The 20,834-nt window shown below is 38.2% G+C and overlaps 1 protein-coding gene across 2 annotated transcripts; it reads left to right on the forward strand.

Annotated features, from left to right (window-relative positions):
• Positions 1-6,219: 6,219 nt before the first annotated feature.
• LOC121516031 (asialoglycoprotein receptor 2-like) lies at positions 6,220-14,308 on the forward strand. Of its 2 annotated transcripts, XM_041797061.1 has the most exons (7): positions 6,222-6,342; positions 7,769-7,857; positions 8,655-8,756; positions 10,170-10,700; positions 10,795-10,940; positions 11,488-11,597; positions 14,151-14,308. In XM_041797061.1, exons 2-7 carry the CDS (start codon positions 7,785-7,787, stop codon positions 14,287-14,289), a joined length of 1,101 nt encoding a protein of 366 aa, XP_041652995.1. In that variant the 5' UTR covers positions 6,222-6,342; positions 7,769-7,784; the 3' UTR covers positions 14,290-14,308. The 2 variants fall into 2 exon arrangements, with proteins under 2 accessions (XP_041652996.1, XP_041652995.1); XM_041797062.1 differs by lacking the exon at positions 8,655-8,756 and having other exon boundaries at positions 6,220-6,342.
• Positions 14,309-20,834: the final 6,526 nt, after the last annotated feature.

The following is a 20,834-nucleotide window of genomic DNA, read 5'->3' on the forward strand; positions in this document are numbered from 1 at the left end:
ACTATTAGGTATAAATGATTAAAATGTGCATATGTAAGTGCTTACTGTACGAACCTGTGATAACTGTCAAAGTGGTTTCAATAAAGATGTCTAATCTTTCATTGGGTGCAAAAGACTTTGTCTGTGTTAACATTTCACCACATTTACAATAAATCAATTAACAATACATGAATAATCTGAAACAAACCCTAAACCCTGTATTTTAGGTTAAAAAAAAGACATGGGGTCTTCAGTTATGTGTTAACTTCACAACTGATTTTTGTATCTTTTTTATAACATATAATGTACTACATGGACAAAAGTATTTAGCCACAGCCACTAACTTGAATTCAGGTGTTTCAATCAGCCACAGGTGTATAAAAATTAAGCACCTAGCCATGCAGTCCCCATTTATAAACATTTGTGATCCTAAATGGGTTGTTGTGAAGATCTCAGTGACTTCAAGCTGTGATGGATGCCACCTTTGCTGAAAGACAGTTTGTAAAATCTTCTCCCTGTTGGATATTCTATTGTCAACTTTTAGTGATTTTACCACAAAGTAGAAGCATTTAGGAACAACAGCAGCTCAGCCAAGAAGCAGAAGACTGGGTCAGCAACTGTTAAGGCACATGGTGTATGAAGGTCGCCAGTGCTCTGCTGATCCCATACCTAAGAGTTCTGTACCCCATAGAGTTCAGCACTTCCACTGGCATTAATTTAAGCACAAAAACTGTCCGGTGAGAGCTTCTGGGAATGGGTTTCCATGGCTGAGTAGCCGGAGTGCTGTAAAACACACTGACTCCAGACTGTGGAGCAGTGGAAACATGTTCTGTGGAGTGACAAATCACACTTCTTTTCTATTTCAACATGGCTGTCGAAGCCAACTCCATATTAAAGTGCACGTGTTTGAATACAATGTTACTACAGTCCTTGTTGGTGCAATGGTCAGAAATCTGAATACTTTTGTCCATAGCCTCCTGAATACCAAGAAAAAACATATTCTGCAATCACAATTTTTTGAAATTCCACAATCACTGTAAGGTACTTAGAAAACTGAAAACGCCATACATGTGAAACTGAACCTTGATGGTAATTAGTTAGTCCCAAAGAAAATACCAAAAAGTCAACATAAGAGTGAGTTTGACATCCACATAGCTGTCCATCATCGCTTTTATTTCGTTTTGTTTTGCTTTGTTGTGCTTATTTGGAATGATACTTCAAAAAGCAATTCCCCTTCTTGGAAACACAAAGGAATACCTTGCACTTCATGCACATCACATACTCTTGCAGGCAGATCTGCTACACCTTGGTGCATGAGTTTTATCCACCTGGCTCAAACACTGCATCTTGATCTTCTTCATTAGACAACTCAATATCTGAGATTCCATCAACAATTTGCAGTAAAATTTCATCTGCTTCTGAGAATGACTCCCTTTCTTGTCATCTGAAAAAACAGAACAAAATGGAGGAAATAACTACAAATGTCCACTACGGAGGACATTTTTTAAACACAATACTATGCTAAAACACAGTTAAAATAATTCAGACAATGTTTTGATGTGTTGTTAAGAGACTTATATAAAATATGCCAACATTTCAAGCCAAAATTTGCTAAAAAAAAAACAAAACAAAAACAAAAACAAAAAAAAAGTATTATGCACTAACTTTTCCTCTTCCCATAAAATGCGCTTGCACTGATGGACACCATTTTCCTTAATGAGAAAGAGAAAGGTACCAAAGCCCCACCCCTTTACATCTGGCATCATTGAAAAGCCCTAAATGTCCTCTGTAGATGGCAAAAGGAGTTAATTCAGTAGTATGCAGTGGGTGGGAGATATTCAGGTTTACATATGTCCTCCACAGAGGACAAATTTGAACTACTGGTAGTCAGGAGGATAGTGTACCAGGCAACTTCCTAAAGGGAAATGCAATTAAAATCTGTTCTCTAAGTAGCATGGATCACAACAGAAATAGGACTGTCCACCTTAGTCCTGGCCCCCATGAAACTTTGCATGAAATGTGGGCGCAACCTCCAGACCCTCCTGTTACTCTGGGACTTGGCAGTGCAACAAAACAAAGATCAAATTATTTGAGCGATTTGGAGATTAAAAAATGTCAACATCATTGTTACACCTAATACAGGATAATATTATTCCTCCACCTTATGCTGGAGAGGACAAAATAAACAAATTGCATCCAGTAAGGTAAATTTAGCTAACTTTTTTAGCTTCATATTGGTGATGCATAGTAATAAGAATGATCAGGTTTTGTTTAAGTAGCTGGGATGTAACCCTGTATATACTACACAGCGGATGTAGAGTCCAGTAAGAGCTTGTGGGTTTTCTGAAATCCTTGTTTCCAACTAGTCCCCTGTTTTGCACCATTAATGAAGTTTTTCACTCAATTAGTGTCTTCCTGTCTATGGAAATGACTGAGGTGGATTTGTTAATGAAGCAGTGATCCTCATCAAAGAGGATTTCTATAGTTTAGTTTGTCTTTCTGCCTCATCCTGGCATGAGGATTGACATGCTTGCCAAATTAGCTTTTCTTCTTAAAGAGGACCTGAGGCTTTCAGGGTACGGGTTGCCAAGGGGCTTGAGGTGCAGCCCATGTGTGCGGTCAGCCCAGGTTGAGTCCAGCCTGAGGCACTTCGCCATATGTCTTTACCAGTTCTCTCATCTCTGTTTCTAAATCTATCCACTGTCCTCCTCTGTAAAGGAGTGTAAATGCATGATGGGTATGAAAGTGTATGAGGGTCAGCGACAAAAAAGGGTTGGCAAGATGAAAAAAATTAAATTTCCCAAAACTTTTTCAACCATGCATTTGGTTTGTTAGAATGTAAATTTTGTATTTGTTGGATTCAGGTTCTTTAAAATACAATTTTTACATTTTTGTCAAAAAGTTAGACTAAAATTAGCTTAAAATATCAAATTGTGCAACCATTAAAAGAATTGCAATTATTTCATATTTTATATACCTAAGTTATATTCAGATGTACTCATGTAAACTCAAGTAACTGACCTTTAAATATCACATGAAAATAGATTTTATTCAAGAATCTTTCATTTAAATTAAATGCATTTTCATAATACTGAGCTGGGGACACATGCTTAAAAACTCAATATTTTCTAAACAACTGGTGGCAAATTTTGCCAAAAAAAAAAAAAAAAGGTTAAAACCATTTGATCTCCTTGTGATAGAATAGTTCTTTCTATGCCATGTTCATTTTTCTGTATACTTTAATATTTTGATGAAAAATAATGGTTACACTAATTGACACAGAAGGGTTACACAACTTGACCATGTTGTTCTTATATGGTTAAAGACCATGTTTTACTTAAATTGAACCCTGGTTGGTCAAAACAAACTCCATATGGATGTACTATATTCACATGCTTAGTTTCAGATTTTCAGGTAATGTTTGGCCAAAGTTTTTTCCAAGAACTGGACGTTCACCAGTTATTACTGGACTTTCTGTCTATACAGCTCCAGTCTTCCAATCTTCTGCAGTTTCTCTTCCCTTTTTTACACAAATTACCCTCCTACTGAGGTCAAAGAAAACAGTTACCAAATTATGGAAAAAAAAGAATAAGGTGTTAGTCAAGCTCAAATTATGAAAATGTATGTAGAAGTCATCAAGCATGTACTCAGAACAAGCAACCCAGAGTTTCTTCTAGGCTGTCTCCAAAAATTAATGATTTTTGTTGATTTATGCTACCTATCCCAATGTCCTAATTTGAGTTTTGGCACATACATTCATGGTTAGGGTTGATGCTGGACTGCTATTGTTTAATGCAGCGGTAGAAATTTTATAGACAAAGTGGCAGAAATCGTCAGAACACCGTCAATCTTCAAGAATTGCGGCCCTTTAGAACACCAACCGGACATTTGCTTCAGACAACCATATGTGACCTATAACCTGTTTCCCTGTTATTACAGCCTGATTGATACATTTTACACTTGACAACACCTTGGAAATGAATGCAGGCAGACACTCTGTTATTTGACTTTGTGAAAGTTGTCTAAACAAACATGGTAAATGGACTTGAGCTTGTGTAGCGCCTGTCTAGCCATCATTCAAGTCATTTTTTTTGGGCAGGTCACACCTACCCATTCACACCCATTCACTCACTGATGACAGAGGTTGCAGAGAAATGGCCATTTAGCCAATCCCATTCATATGTTTCCATACCCATTTTCACGTCACTGATGCAGCAGTGGGAGCAAGCTGGGGTTAAATATCTTGCCCAAGGGCACATCGACATGTGACTGCTGGAATCGACCACACAACCTTCCGATTTGTGAGATAAAGACTCTACCTACTGTGCCACAGTCACCATAATAAAAACCATGAGCTTTTCCTTACACATGTGTATAATGCCTAAGTTTATCACATTGACAGTAACAGCACTTAGCTTCACATTAGCACCATTTATGAATTAGCTTAGCAGCTTACAACAGCCAAATACTATCATCCACTAAAAACACCAACGCATCATCCAAACAAGAAACTAACCAGTGCTAATTAGACATGACCTTAAAACTCCACATTTCAAATGAAAACTCATAAACTGATGATCTCAACAGTCCTTCTCCTGATTCTTGCCTGCAGCTGAAGACTTCTTCTGCTTCTTGGATTAGCCAGGAGGCGAGACTGAGACTTTCACCTGTCCTAATCCCAGCCACTGCATCTGTGTTTACTGCTCAGCTAACTACAGTTCCATTTGTTTCAGCATCTTTATTACCTGCAGTAAAGACAAACTGAAAACCCTTCTGTACTGTCTATTTTGCTACATAGTTTCAGTATCTCTAGTCCCCCAGAGATAGGCTTTGTTTGATGTTATCCATGCTGATCACATCATTATTCACCACCTAAATTAGCCATGTGTTGTCTATGTATGTAGGTCATAGTTAAATGACTGAGTTTATATTAAAGGATTGTGAAAACATATTTTCTTGGTAACACAATATGTAATCTGTAAATATTCTCTATTTACATTTTTGGTAGCTGGAATGTTTTTAAGCCGGGCAGGTTGGCTGGCCAAAGACCAGTAAATACTGGCTAACAGAAACTCTGCTCCAGTCCTTATCTACAATGCTGATTCTGTTTGGAGTTGTGGGAGGTTGGAGACAATAGCAGCTGCCATTTGACGATAGGCAAAGTACACTGTAGACTGGATCAAACAATGGCATATAGAGACAGACAAGAAGCCACACTCACAGCTATGGGCAATTTAGAGAAACACCTGTTTACAGTTGTTGCTGCCAAGAGTGGCACAACCAGTCAGTAGGTTGAAGGGCTATTACTTATTAACATAGAGCCAGGTAGGTTTGGATGACTTTTTCCTCCTTCTTTTTATGAAGTCATCATTTAAAACCTGCATTCTGTCTTTACTTACAACACTTGATTACTACAGTGAGCCAGTTTACAGCAATAACTACTGCTTTGTGACAGCTATGGTAACTCTCAAAGGTCAAATGTAAAATCCCTGTTAGCAGTTAGCAAACATTGTTTGCATTAAAACCCGAGCAGAGAAGATGAGCCTGTTAATAAAGAAACTGGTGACTGGAGACATGCTCACGTTGAATTTTTTAGATGGAGAAGGCTTCAGCAAGCTGATGGTTTTTGTCAAGCTGGAGTTAAAGCAGAGCAGTTAGCCAGTTAACTAGAGCCATGATAGAGGAACAGATGTATGAAGAAAGAGCAGCTTGTGCATAAAAACTGCACTCATGGACTGTCTTGTTCATACTATTCATGTTTCTTCATATTTATAAGGTCAATAAACCTCAGTTACACTTTCATCTCTTATTTCATTCACAACTAGAATTTGAACTGAGCAGCACACCACAGAAAACATAGTGGGCCACCAACAGATCCATGAGAAATGAAATAGTTGTTTTTCATGGTAAATAGGATTCACAAGGACATGTTCAGAAGGTTGTGTTAATACTTGAGTGCTGAAACTAGTATAAAATCCCATCTCTAATTTAAAGCATAAGTAACACCTCTCTTTTGACCTCAGTAGAGAGGTGATTTGTGGAAAAGAAGAAGAGAAACCACAGAGGATGGAGGACTGGAGCTGTACACATAGAAACCTCTTTTTGATAACTGGTGAACTCCCAGTTCGAATAGTTTTGGCCAAACATTGCCTGAAAATCTCTGAGTAAGCATGTGAATAAAGTTCATCTGTAAGGACTTCTGTTTAGACCAACCAGAGTTCAGTTTAAGAGAAACATCTGATGACATGGGCTAAAGGAGCTTCCTGTTATCTGTACAATAAAAATCTGCAGATTGTGATCAATCATTGTAGCACCATTATATGAACACAGTCAAAGTGATACTCATTTCTTCTCGACTCTGAGGTAAGTGCACATTAAGAGACTTTTTCCTTCATAGATAACTAAGTATTCAACCAAAGCTTTAGCTCATTACAATCCAGTATTAGTCAGAATACTATCTGCAGTTTTCATCAATATCACTGGTTCTTTTATACTTGGATGACTCTGAGAAAGCTTTTTTGTTTGTTTGTTTGTTTTTTACAAATGTGTAAGGGATAATGCCTGACAAGGGGTCCAATTTTCAGGGATTAATGGATGACGTGGAAGCCTAAACTGTCCGGCCCACAGCGGAAGATGGTTGCCTCCAGAAAGAGGAGGCAACTTGTCAAAGAAATGAATTATTAAAACTACTAATTTATCATTTTCTATGTTTTGTGATCAAAATAGACTGTTCTACGAAAGCAACGATTTCTTTCCCTTGCAACACCTGAAGGCTTGATTAAAAACTGGAATAGTCATTCCAATCCTATATCGTTCTTAGGGAATTTAACCTTAGTTCAGTACTCCAGTAAATAGGATGGGCCATAGATAGGAATCACCAAACAACTAGTGCAATTTCTGAAGAGAATTATCACTGAAAAGGGATAAAGACCAGAGAGAAACCTGTAAGTTATCATGGACAGTCATCTGATAGATAGCTTGGTTGTAGCAGACCAGCTGTTTGAAGAAACATAATAATATCATCATCTGCACTACGAGGTCCCAGAGGAGAGATGGAGCTGTCCACGCCTTGCAGGTTCTGATTCTCTGTTAGAGACACGTCAATATTTATCAGATATTATCAGAAGTGTTTCCTTCGGCTCTACAAAAAAACAATGTCTTCTATTCTTTTGTTTTATGCTATTTAAATCTTCTGACCATAGTTTATAGCAGTTAGAACAGGAAGGAAGTGACTTTTTTGCGACACTCACCGCTCAGTGTTCAAGTGAGCCTGGAAATAAGTCGTATGTCGGATATAGGAGGTAAGGCCATGTTGCATCACTGGAGTCTGTCATTATATTGATGTCAGTTAAGTGACGGCTGATGCCAGTCTGCAGGCTCCTTAGGCTGGTAATGCTGTACTCCCTGCTCAGAAAGTATGACCGCCTCAGGTTGCTATAGTTACTCCTGTCATCTAACTGCATTAATTTGGAACTGTGTAAAACATTTTTGAACTGAAATACTTGAGAAGTTCCATAGGTGTCCATATACAAGAAGGTAATGAACACCAAGAGAACTTCTAAAGCCAATCAGAATCGAGTATTCACCAAGACTATGGTATAAGCCTCATTAAAACATGGTCTTGGTGAATACTGGAGGTCTGAACCGTCCAATGGCATTTACTTTTGCAGGACTTCTGAGTAACTGTTCCACACTGTTTTCAAGTTCAAACTGAAGTATACAAAAGAAAGGCTGGATCAAACATCAAAATACTTTAAAGTTAAAGCATCTGTTCTCACCTGTAAAACAGAGGGACTATTATCAGAATGGATCTGATGGAGATCGATGAGAGTGTACATATGAAGAGGAGCCTCACCAAGGATGGCCTTGTCACCAAAGGTAAAGTATGTGCTTTTAAACACACTTCAAGATAGAAGAGTGAAAATAATGATCATGGGTTGGAAAGGGTCTGGGGAGTAGGAGTTGGGGAGAAGCAGGAAGAGAGAAGAGGGGGATGCAGAAAGAGAGACATGAGAAATAACAAAAGGAAGACAACTTTATGACAATCATGGCCAGAAATGTATCTCTCATATTGTAGGATAAGACTGCGTATAGCATCAATAACCTATAAGCCCAAAATAGCATCAGTTCCATGTGATTGAAAAAATCTTCCGTGTTAATTTCTGACCTTCATCTCAATGTGATTAAAGGTCACATATTATTGTGCAAAATACACTTTTTCAGGCTTTTCTAGCAAAAATATGTGCCCCTGATCCCCCCAAGAATCAGAACAGCCCCCTTGCCTCCACATTGTGGAAACAAGCCATCTGAAATTTTCCCCATATGATATCATGTGGGGAGTTAGCACCGCCCCCAGGTTCGGTTGGCCCTCCCTGCTTGGAAGAAAGTTCTGCCCTCCTCTCTTGATCCTCCTCTCAGCTGCCAGCTGGATCAGGAGAGCCACATCCATTAAGCCACATCCATTTCCTGAGAGAGGTGAAGTCAGACAGCTTCTTAAAATTTAAAGAGACAGCTACAGAAACAGCTCGGTCTGAGCAAGGCTGAAACAGAGTGTTTTTTAGACATGCAGAAATCAAACACTGGAGTGTTTTTTCAACACTCTGAGACCAGTGTAAACTTGTTGTAAAAGGATAAAATATGTTACCTTTAACATGTTATTATTATTTATCCTCCAGTTGATCTTCAAGAGAGAAAGCCCCCCTCCAGATGTTCCCCTGTGTGTCTCGGATTAATGTGCATGCTCTTTTTTGCTGCAAACTTAGGACAGTTTCTCTACTGTAAGTATTTCAGTTGTCACTTAACACAATGGCCCAGACATACGGATGAAAGACAGACAACCTCAAAACGTAATGCTTCTGTTCTGTAGCTACTGCCTGGGATGTACAGATGAAAAACATGTAGAGGACAGGAAACTCTTAAATCCAATCATCTCAACAACACTTTTGGCTGACTGCTGGGGGCAGCCCTACAGATGGCTCTGTCCGTATACTGACTGAGTAACTGAGTGAGTGACGCTTTTGTATGAGCCATATACTACAGAGTTGTGTTTGCTTGTATTGAATGCTGGCAGTGATGGCTGCCTCCACTGTGAACTAGGCTGTCTTTAACATCATGTATGTATGGCTCATTCAGACAGAGTTGCTCTATGGGCGGGGTTTACTCATGCTGAAAGCCCTCTAATGGCTGAGCTGCTTTGGCATGACTATGTGATAGTTGAGGGGGAAAAGGGAACTTGTTGTGTGTTTGTGGACTAGCGGAACGTTAGCTCGGCCTTAGCCAGAACAACAAATTTTCTTCATCATAGTTAGCACTGAGAGCCACACGGAAAACTTTCTGTGATAGAAAATGAAGATGCTGCTCTTCTGCCCCCCGCTTTGGCATGATTATGTGATAGTTACAGGGAAAGAATTAGTTGTTGTATACAGATACTGAGTTGTTGTGTCCCAGCTAGTGACTCTAGCAGGCCTGTCATTAGTAGGGCTGAGCCGCAGCAGAGCTTCTGTCTCAATGTTCTGTCTCAATGTGTCTAAATCCAAAAAAGCACAGAGAGCAACACTAAAAGCTTTCTGTGACAGAAAAAAAATTCTCTCTCCACTCCTGGTCTGTTTCGGCATGTTTTTCCGATCATGGCAGTGAGCTTGTCCCGTTTTACTCCAGCGTTAGCTGTTAGCTTGTACGTCGCAGTAGGACCTCTGCTGTTTACTCTGACCTAGGCGCAGTTCTTGTTGAAATCAAGACACAAAGCCACACCGACAGCATGTCTTGTGCAGAGGAGGGCTTTTTGCTCTGTTCCTGTAGCATTGTCTTTCATTCATGCAGTAAAAGCAAAGAATACAGAGAATGTCTTTTCTCTTCTGTTCTCTACCTGCAGCTAAATCGATGTGTATCTGTGTTTGTGTTTAACCAATCAGATGCGGTAGAAGAAAGCAGGATGGGGGGGGGGGGGGGGGCTGCTCAGGTTTCATCTCCACCCACACAGAAGGAGCCAGACAGAGAGGGCAACCTGTAGCTTTTTACATTGTAGGGACCACTAACTATACCTCTGGCTGAAAATAATAATAAACTACGAACAATCATGACAACATCACTCTGCCAGAACACGCATTTCAGTCAGGCATTTCAACAGGCATCCCAGATAGTTGCGGTCAGCCATATACTAGGTTTTACCTATTCTTGTTTTTCTTTCACAGATTACATGGCCATCAATCCCTTGTCAGAGGACCTTATTCGTACTGCTTACAGCACTAGAGGACACTTAGAGGCCACATTGAGTAGCGTGACAGACGAGAAAGAGCCGCTGCAGAAAAGCTGCAACACCTTAAAACAAGAGAGAGATCAGCTAGCGACAAACTACAGTAGTTTGGAAACAGTGAGAGATGACCTGACTAGAGAGAGAGACCAACTGCAGCAAAGCTACAACAGCCTAAATCAAGAGAGAGATCAGCTACAAACAAACTATACCAGCATTCAGAACAATCTCAACAACCTGCAGAGAGAAAACAATGACTTACAGACTCAGTTTAATACCATGAGAACAAACAGAGATGAGTTACAGAGGAGTAATGCTGCACTGATGAGTGAAAAGGACCAGTTGCAAAGAAGCAAAAACAGCTTGCAAAGCCAATTTAATACTCTGCAGAGGGAGAAAGATCAGCTGAGGACCGACTACAACAGTTTGACTCATGTTAGAGATCAGTTACAGCAGAAGGTCAACAAAACAGGTAAGATGTACTGATAATAATGTCTCTTTTGAGTAGGCTGATGTTTATAAGCAGACATTGATGATTTGAGTCTCTCTTTTCTCTCATTATATAGACAAACCTTGTCCAGTGGGCTGGAGAAAGTTTGGTTGCAACAAGTGTTTCTATGTTTCAACTCAAGCACGTTCCTGGTCTTCAAGCAGAGACTTCTGCATTTACCAAGGAGGTCATCTGGCAATCTTAAACAACAGGGATAAAATGGTATGGAGGGGGGACCAGGTGACCTCGTGGTTAAAAGTGCCCCCCATGTACGCGGGCGGCCCGGGCTCGAGTCCGGCCCGAGGCCCTCTGCCGCATGTCTCTCCCCCACTTTTGACCCTGTTTCTGACTCTATCCACTGTCCTCCTCTATCTAATAAAGGCACAAAAATGCCCAAAAATAAATCTTAAAAAAAAAATGTTAAGGAGGAAGAAAATGTTTTGTATCGTAGAATTAATAAAGCAAAGATGGTTTTGCAGGATGCTTACCACAGACTACACTGTATTTGCAAGAAAAGTAATAGACTTTAAGGTTTTTAAGCAGATTTTAACAATCTTTTGCTTAATTAACCAATCATTCAAACTTTATGAATATAGTATGACACATAATTTATCTGGCACAGAGTGCCTTACACACAAAAAATATTATAATATATAATATATTTGCAATGTGTGTGTGAATTTTCAAGGTTGCACAATTTTCAAACAGAGAAGATATGACTCAGATAACTTTGCATTTTTCAGTTTTGTCATTATTGTTACATTTACAGATGTTTGTCAACGGGTTGCTGAGACCACGTGTTAATGCCTGGATCGGTCTGACTGACATTGCTAGTGAGGGGACCTGGAAGTGGGTGGATGGGACCAACGCCACAACTACGTAAGTTAGGGTGACCGTATTTTCAATCTTCCAAATAGGGACACTTAAATTTTACCCCAAACCCACATGTATGAGCTCATGGTACAATGGGATTTTTTTGTCAGCACACTTTCTGGAACTAAAGAAAGTGCCTCAGCAGATAAAATAGCATCTCTCATGATCAACCAAAGTGAAAATTCCAAAACTAACATCAGTAGACAATACAAAAGGATTGCATTGGAGAGGTTGGTGACCTGTATTGTGACACATTTTTCAGGCACATTAGCTTTTCAAATTTGTTATCATTACTACAACTAATAATTTTTTATTATTATTATTATCATTATTGTTATTATTATTATTATAAACATTAATGATAAATATTATTATTGTTGTTGTTTTACAAAAGCAAGGTAGCCTAAGAACAGACTGTGGCCATAACGACTTAAATTGAAATATAAAAACACAAAATATATGTATATATATGTTTTTCATTACCTGAAGAAAGTTTTGAGAGATTGATTGACACATGTGCCGATGAATCAAGAGTGAGCTTAGACGTGCAGTTTGTTAGTTATGTTTTTCTGTTGGTTGAATAGCTGCTGTCTTGGCAAAGACAATGATTGACATATACACACTAATACAGAGAAAGTGTTGCAGGCATGGTGCATGTTGCAATGTTATGGTATTTCCCTATTTCCGTTGGCTAAAATCGGGATAGGGTTGTTCAAAGAGGGGACATACTGGCTGTTTATTGATTTCTGTTGGGACATGGCACACAAAGCCTGAAAATGGGATTGTCCCGTGTAAATCAGGATGACTACAGAAAATAACATCTTTTTAGATCAGGGCACTTAATATCAGAATATTTCAACAGATTCCTGAACTCCTCATCATCAGATGTGTATTCAAATGAACTGTATAACCTAATCTTGTCTTTGTAGCTGCATTATATGGTAAAGACACACAAAGGTAAGCATTAAATTCTATAGAAATAATCAAAATCTTATAAATCCATGTTTATGGGCTAAGTAATGTTTATCTATATGAAGTGATTTTAACATTTTTATTGACAGGGCCGCATGGCTGTACAGTACATTTGGTTCTGTGCACGTGCTTTCATTGTACATTTCATTGGTAGCAAAATTTTACTGTGTGGTTTCACCATGAGTATTTCACACTAAACTATTCAACCTGAAAATAAAATACAAACTAAAATGTAAAAATCATTCCAATTAAGTGAAACTATATTTTTAAAAGACTGAAAGAAACCTAACTAAAACTATATTGTCTGCTTAGAAAGCTGACTAAAATAAAGTAAAATTAGCAGAAACATGTCCTTAGTTTTAGTCTTTGGCAGCAGCTGACTGAGCAATTTGAACACCAAAGCCTGGGGAGGATAAAATGCTCTGATTTGATTGGAGACACAGTGGTAGTTTTAGGTCTTGAGTTGTATTCAGACACCATCTCTGAATGCATCTATAAGGGTAGAGTGGCCTAATTAATGTGCTTTTAATAATATGTTGTCTATATTTTCAGGTCCTTTTGGGTATCGCCCCCAACAAGTATCTAAAAAAACCTAAAACTAATAAAACGAAACTTAAATGAAGCATTTTTTGCAAAATAACAACTAAACTACACTAACAACCAAGAAAAAAACAAGAAAAGACTAAACTGAAATTGAAAACAAAAGGTAAAAATGAGAACTAATGAAAAATCCAAAACTATTGTCACCCTGGCAGAGAGGAGAGTCCTTATTTATCAAACTTGTGTAGCAACTGGCACAGATTTGTGTGTAGAATTAATATATCTAAAAGGTATGTATGTGATTCATGAAATGTGCGTATCCGGCAAATCACGGTGTACAATTTAACAGTTGTTCATAAATACGGTGGCTGAATAGAATCATTTAAATAACACACCGCTAGATCCTCACGGATAAGCCGGCCTTTCCTCCAGAGTTAACAACATGGAGATACGGAATACAGCAAAAATACCTGCTCCTTTTTTATGGATTCAGGCTCCATGTCAGAGAAGTAAGGGAAATTAAATATTTGTTGTTATCAGCCTCAAAAGGCTGAAACATCTCGTGTGGAAGGAAATCACTGCTGTTGTTAACAGTGTTGTTGAGTATACCAAAGTTCAGCTGATAGTTGAATATTTAATTTAGATATCCACAATATCTAACTTGTATATCATATTATTATAGTTTTTAACTGTCTACAGTGTAATATGTGTTAAACGTATGTACATGGGCTCAGACCTGGCGTGAGATTTAAGCGTTCCTCACATACAGATTGATGAATGCAGATCTGTGCCTGAAAATGATGGTACACCCAAATTCTGTGTTTGATAAATGCGAGCCATGGACGTTACCATTAGTTTTGTCCTGTTTGAACACGGTTCATGGGGTTTTTAGAGTTTATTAAAGTCACCTGAGGTCTCCACAGAGCATTACTGTATTTGTATGCACATGACACTCTTACACTAACCAGGGCTTCTGGTCACACTTGAAGTCAGGAACAACATGTCTCACATAAGACTAGTTAATTTCTCTGATATCTTACTCATCAGATTCTGGAAGCCTGGGCAGCCCGACAGCTACGGAGGAGACCAGGACTGTGTACAAATTGTGCAGGGTGGAGAAGCTGGAGACTGGAATGACAAAGGGTGTCATTTTCCAAATGTGTGTGTGTGTGAAAAAGCCCTGTAATACACAGATAAGCTATTCTGTAAATTATGAGATAAAAAGTCTTGTTTATGAGATAAAAAGTCTTAATAATGAGATAAAAAGTCTTGATTATGAGATAAAAAGTCTTAATTATGAGATAAAAAGTCAAAGTTATGAGATAATGAAGTCATTGTAACTAACTTATCTCATAATTTTGACTTTTTATCTCATAATTAAGACTTTTTATCTCATAATTTTGACTTTTTATCTCATTATTAAGACTTTTTATCTCATAAACAAGACTTTTTATCTCATAAACAAGACTTTTTATCTCATCATTATGACTACATTATTTCATAATTATGACTTTTTATCTCATAATTTCGACTTTTTATCTGATAATTATAACTTTATTATCTCATAATTATGACTTAGGATTGTTCTTTTTTTTAATTCCCTAACTTTATTTTTTATTTTTTTATTTTTTTAAATGGTGGAAATGGGCTTCCATAGGTTGACGAGTGGTGCTCAGTAAGAAAGAATTAGATTTTGCATTCATTGACTGATACTGGACTATGCTGTGGCTTTTGGTAAAGCTTTATTTGACAAATTGCCTTCATTATTATAAAACTGAATACATGTCAATGAGTGTGTGTTAAAGATGAATCCTGATGATGTACGCTATTAGGTATAAATGATTAAAAATTGCATATGTGTGAATGCTTACTGTACAAACCTGTGATAACTGTGTCAAAGTGGTACAACAAAATGTCTGTTGTGTTTCAATAAAGATGTCTAATCTCTCATTGTGTGACTTTGTCTGTGTTCACATTTTACCACATTTACAATTAATCAGTTAACAATACATGAATACAAATCTGAAACAAACTCTAAACCCTGTATCTTAGGTTAAAAAAAAAGACATGGGGTCTTCAGTTATGTGTTTACTTCACAACTGATTTTTAGATCTTTTTTATAGCATTATATAATGCACTATATGGACAAAAGTATTTGGCCACACCTGTTAATTTTTTAACTCAGGTGTTTCAATCAGACCTGTTGCCACAGGTGTATAAAATTAAGCACCTAGCCATGCAGTCTCCATTTGTAAACATCTGTGATCCTAAATGAGTCGTTCTGAAGATCTCAGTGACTTTAAGCTGTGATGGATGCCACTTTTGCTGAAAGACAGTTTGTAAAATTTCCTCCCATTCAGTCAACAGTCAACTTTTAGTGATTTTACCACAAAGTGGAAGCATTTAGGAACAACAACAACTCGGCCAAGAAGCAGAAGACCGGGTCAGCAACTGCTAAGGAGCATGGTGTATAAAGGTCACCAATGCTCCGCTGACCCCATAGTTAAGAGTTCTGTACTAATCTGTAACCTACAAAATTAGAATAATATGTAATGTATAAGCCAGGACACCTTACCACCTCACAAATTATTCAACACCAATGCCATTATATTGCCTGTTCTTGTTTTTATTTACTCATTTCTTCTTTTTCCGTTTGTTTATTTGTTTGTTTGTTGGTTGGTTTGTATATTTGTTTTGTTGATTTGATTGATTTTTGGTTGTCTGTTTTTGTTCTGTTTTCTTGTTACTGTATGTAAATATTATATATTACTGTATGTACATATTATGACATATTATGCAACAATCACTTTTTCAGGCTTTTCCAACAAAAATTTGTGCTCCTGGCCTGTCCACAATCCCCTCAAGTACCAGAAACCCCCCCCCACCACCTTTCAGAAAATGTGTGCTATAAGCTGTTCTCGGATTTTGCCCTCATGACCTCAAGTGGGGAGTTAGCCCCAGGTTTGGTTGCCCCTCCTCTCCTGATCTTCCTCTCAGCTGCCAGCTGAGATGCTGGATGGGTCAGTGGGTTACCCTGCTGACTTTGGTTAAGAAGATTTATGGTTCAAATCCCAGTCAGGTCCTCAACTTTGGATAAAAACATCTGTAACACTAGAACATCAGGAGTGCCACATCCTTTTCCTGGGGGGGGGGAAAGTCATACAGATTAGTGGCATTTAAAGTCACAGACACAGAAACAGTTCGTTCTGAGCAGGGCTGAAACAGAGGGCTTTTTAGACATGCAAAAAATCTATACTAGAGTATTTTTCAGCAACAAACTTGACAGACATGTTTTGGGGACCTCTGAGAAAAATATAAACTTGTCTTGGGTAAGATATGTCCCCTCTAAGCACAAAACAAAAGCCAGTGCTGTAAAACACACTGACACTGGGCTGTGGAGCAGTAGAAACATTTTTCTGTGGAGTGACAAATCACACTTCTTTTCTATTTCAACATGACTGTCGAGGCCAACTCCATATTAAAGTGCATGTATTTGAATACAACATTATTAAAAGTCCTTGTTGGTGTAATGGTCAGAAATCTGAATACTTTGTCCACAGTGTACCAGGCAAATTCCTAAAGGGAATTCAATTAAAATCTTTTCTCTAAATAGCATGTATCCCAACAGAAATAGGACTATCCACCTTATTCCTGGCCCCCATGAAACTTTGCATGAAATAAGGGTGCAACCTCCAGACCCTCCTGTTACACTGGGACTTGGCAATGCAACAAAACAAAGATCAAATTATTTGAGTGATTTGGAGATTAAAAAATATCAACATCATTGTTACACCTAAAACAGGATAATATTACTATTCCTCCACCTTATGCTGGAGAGGACAAAATAAACAAATTGCATCCAGTAAGGTAAATTTAGCTAACTTTTTTAGCTTCATATTGGTGATGCATAGTAATAAGAATGATCAGGTTTTGTTTAAGTACCTGGGATGTAACCCTGTATATGCTACACAAGTGTAGAGTCCAGTAAGAGCTTGTAGGTTTTCTGAAATCCTTGTTTCCAACTAGTCCCCTGTTTTGCTCCATTAATGAAGTTTTCCACTCAATTAGTGTCTTCCTGTCTATGGAAATGTCTGAGGTTAATGCAGCAGTGATCCTCATCAAAGAGGATTTCTATAGTTTAGTTTGTCTTTCTGCTGCATCTTGGCATGAGGATTGACATGCTTGCCAAATTAGCTTTTCTTCTTAAAGAGTAACTGAGGCTTTCAGGGCACGGGTTGCCAAGGGGTTTGAGGCGCACACCATGTGTGCGGTCAGCCCAGGTTGAGTCCAGCCGATTCTACTGTTCTCCTCTGTGGAGAATTGGCATGTAAATGCATAATGGGTATGAAAGTGTATGAGAGTCAGTGACAAACAAGGGTTGGCATGATGAAAAAAAATATAATTTCCCAAAACTTGTTCTAAGATAAGATAAGATATTCGTTTATTAGTCCCACAAAGGGAAATTCCAATTTACAGCAGCGACAAAGTGTCTTAGACAAAGCAGGCCAATGGCAACAAAAATACAATGGAAATAGAGGACAAATAAAAGTAGTTTTCAAGAGCACTTATAAATACAAAATATGTAATGTAAAAAACATCAACTTACAAAATATAAATAGTATTTCCAAACAGTTATGTACAGGTTGGATATATTACAACCAGCTCCTTGGTTTTTCCAGCATTAATCTGGAGGTGGTTCCACTAGCACCAGTCCACAAAGTCCTGGATGCATCCTCTGTACGACCAGTCGTCCCTATCTGTGATGAGGCCGACGATGGCAGAGAAAAGTCAGCAGTGTAGTGGGTGAAGAGCAAGGGTGCCAGCACCATTCCAAGGGGGGCCCTACACTGCAAAGCATGCATTTGGTTTGTTAGAATGTGAATTTTGTATTTTGGTTAGTTTCAGGTACTTTAACATATAGTTTTTATATTTTTTGTAAAAAAAAAAATGAGCTGAAAATGTCAAATGTCATAACCATAGAAACAATTGCAATTATTTCACATTTTACATATTAGTATCTTCTAAGGTACTAAAGTAAACAAATAACTCACCCTCAAATATCAGATGAAAACAGATTTTATCCAAGAACCTTTCATTTAAATTAAATGCATTTTCGTAAAACTGAGCTGGGGACACATGCCTAAAAGATCTCCATTTTCTAAATAACAGATGGCACATTTTTTAAGAAAAGGTTAAAACTATTTGATTTCCTTGTGATGGTATAGGTCTTTCCATGCAATGTCTTTTTTTTTTTTTTTTTTTTTTTTTTTTGATGAAAAATAGTGGTTACACCAATTGACACAGAAGGGTTACACAATTAGACCATGTTGTTCTTATATGGCTAAAAGGCCATGTTTGTCTTAAATTAAACCCTGGTCGGTCAAAACAAACTCTTTATGGATGTACTATATTCACATGCTTAGTTTCAGATTTTTAGGGAATGTTTGGCCAGTGTTTTTTTAAAGAACTTGACGTTCACCAGTTATTACTGGACTTTCTGTCTATACAGCTCCAGTCCTCCATCTTCTGCGGTTTCTCTTCCTCTTTTCAGACAAATTACCCTCCTACTGAGGTCAAAGAAAACTGTGACCAAAATATGAGCAAAAAAGTATAAGGTGTTAGTCAAGATAAAATTATGAAAACGTATGTAGAAGTCATGAAACATGTACTAAGACCAAGCAACCCAGAGTTTCTTCTAGGCTGTCTCCAAAATGTATGTTTTTTGTTGATTTATGCTACCTATCCCAATGTGCTACTTTGAGTTTTAGCACACGTGTTCATGGTTAGGGTTAAGGTTGGACTCTGCTATTGTTTAACAAAGCAATAGAAATTTTGTGGACAAAGCAGCAGAAATCGTCAGAACACCATCAGTCTTCAAAAATTCTGGCCCTTTAAAAACACCAGCCAGACATTTGCTTTAGACAACCATATGTGACCTATAACCTGTTTCTCTGTTATTACAGCCTGATTGATACATTTTACACTTGACAAGAAATTACTGGAAATGACATGACTGCGGGCAGACATTATGTTATTTAACACTGTGAAAGTTGTTTAAACAAACATGGTAAATGGACTTGAGCTTGTATAGAGCGTGTCATCATCAAAGTCGTTTTTACACCGCAGGTCACACCTACCCATTCACACCCATTCACTCACTGATGACAGAGGTTGCTATGGTGAAATGGCCATGTAGCTAATCCTATTCATATGCTTCCATACCCATTTTCACACCACTGATGCAGCAGGTGGAGCAAATTGGAGTAAAGTATCTTGCCCAAGGACAGATTGACATGTGACTGCTGGAGACGGCTGGAATCAAACACACAACCTTCCGATTTGTGAGACAAAGACTCTCCCTACTGAGCCACAGTCACCATTATGACTGTGGCTATGACCACTCAGACAAAACTCTGAGCTTTTCCTTATAACACCTAAGTTAAACACATTAACAGTAACAGCACTTAGCTTCACATTAGCACCATTTATAAATTAGGCCATTGGCTTAGCAGCCTACAACAGCCAAATACCATCCTCCACTGAAAACACCAACGAATCATCCAAACAAAAAACTAAACTAACTAGACATGACCTTAAAACTCCACATTTCAAATGAAAATCGAGACTTACCATTACTGTCCCATATTAGTCCTCATTAACTGATGATCTCAACTGTAACCTCCACTAAAACAGTAAAATCCAACTATCTAGGAGTCTTTGGAGTAGTTTTGACGAAAGACAAAAGTGTCCACAGAGGATAGTTCAGCACAGTCCTTCTCCTGGTTCTTGCCTGCAGCTGAAGACTTCTGCTGCTTCTTGGATTAGCCAGGAGGCGAGACTGAGACTCTAGCCTGTCCTCATCCCAGCCACTGCATCTGTGTTTACTGCTCAGCTAACTACAGTTCTATTTGTTTCAGCATTTTCATTACCTGCAGTGAAGACAAACTGAAAACCCTCCCATCCTGTCCATTTTGCTGCATAGTTTCAGTATCTCTAAAGTCCTCCAGAGATAGGCTTTGTTTGATGTTATCCATGCTGATCACATCATTATTCACCACCTAAATTAACCATGTGCTGTCTATGTATGTAGGTCCCAGTAAAATGACTTTGAGTTTATATTAAAGGATTGTGAAAACATATTTACTTGGTAACACAATATGTAATCTGTAATTACTCACTATTTACATTTTTGGTGGCTGGCAAATTTTTAAGCCGGACAGGTTGGCCGGCCAAGGACCAATACTGGCTAATGGAAACTCTGATCCAGTCCTTATCTACAATACTGATTCTGTTTGGTGTTGCAGGAGGTTGGAGACAATAGCAGCTGCCATTTGACGATAGGCAAAGTACACTGTAGACCAGATCAAACAATGACATATAGAGACAGACAAGAAGCCATACTCACAACTACGGGCAATTTAGAGAAACACCTGATTACAGCTGTTGCTGCCAAGAGTAGCACAACCAGTCATTAGATTTAGGGGCTATTATGTATTCACATAGGGCCAGGTAGGTTTGGATGACTTTTTTCTCCTCCTATTCATGAAGTCATCATTTAAAACCTGCATTCTGTATTTACTCACGGCACTTTATTACTACAGTGAGCCAGTTTACAGCAACAAATACTGCTTTGTGTCAGCTATGGTAACTCTCAAAGGTCAAATGTAAAATCCCTGTTAGCAGTTGGCAAACATTGTTTGCATTAAAACCCGAGCAGAGAAGATGAGCCTG

Source organism: Cheilinus undulatus, linkage group 10 (genome assembly GCF_018320785.1).
Source record: "Cheilinus undulatus linkage group 10, ASM1832078v1, whole genome shotgun sequence".
Classification (NCBI taxonomy): domain Eukaryota; kingdom Metazoa; phylum Chordata; class Actinopteri; order Labriformes; family Labridae; genus Cheilinus; species Cheilinus undulatus.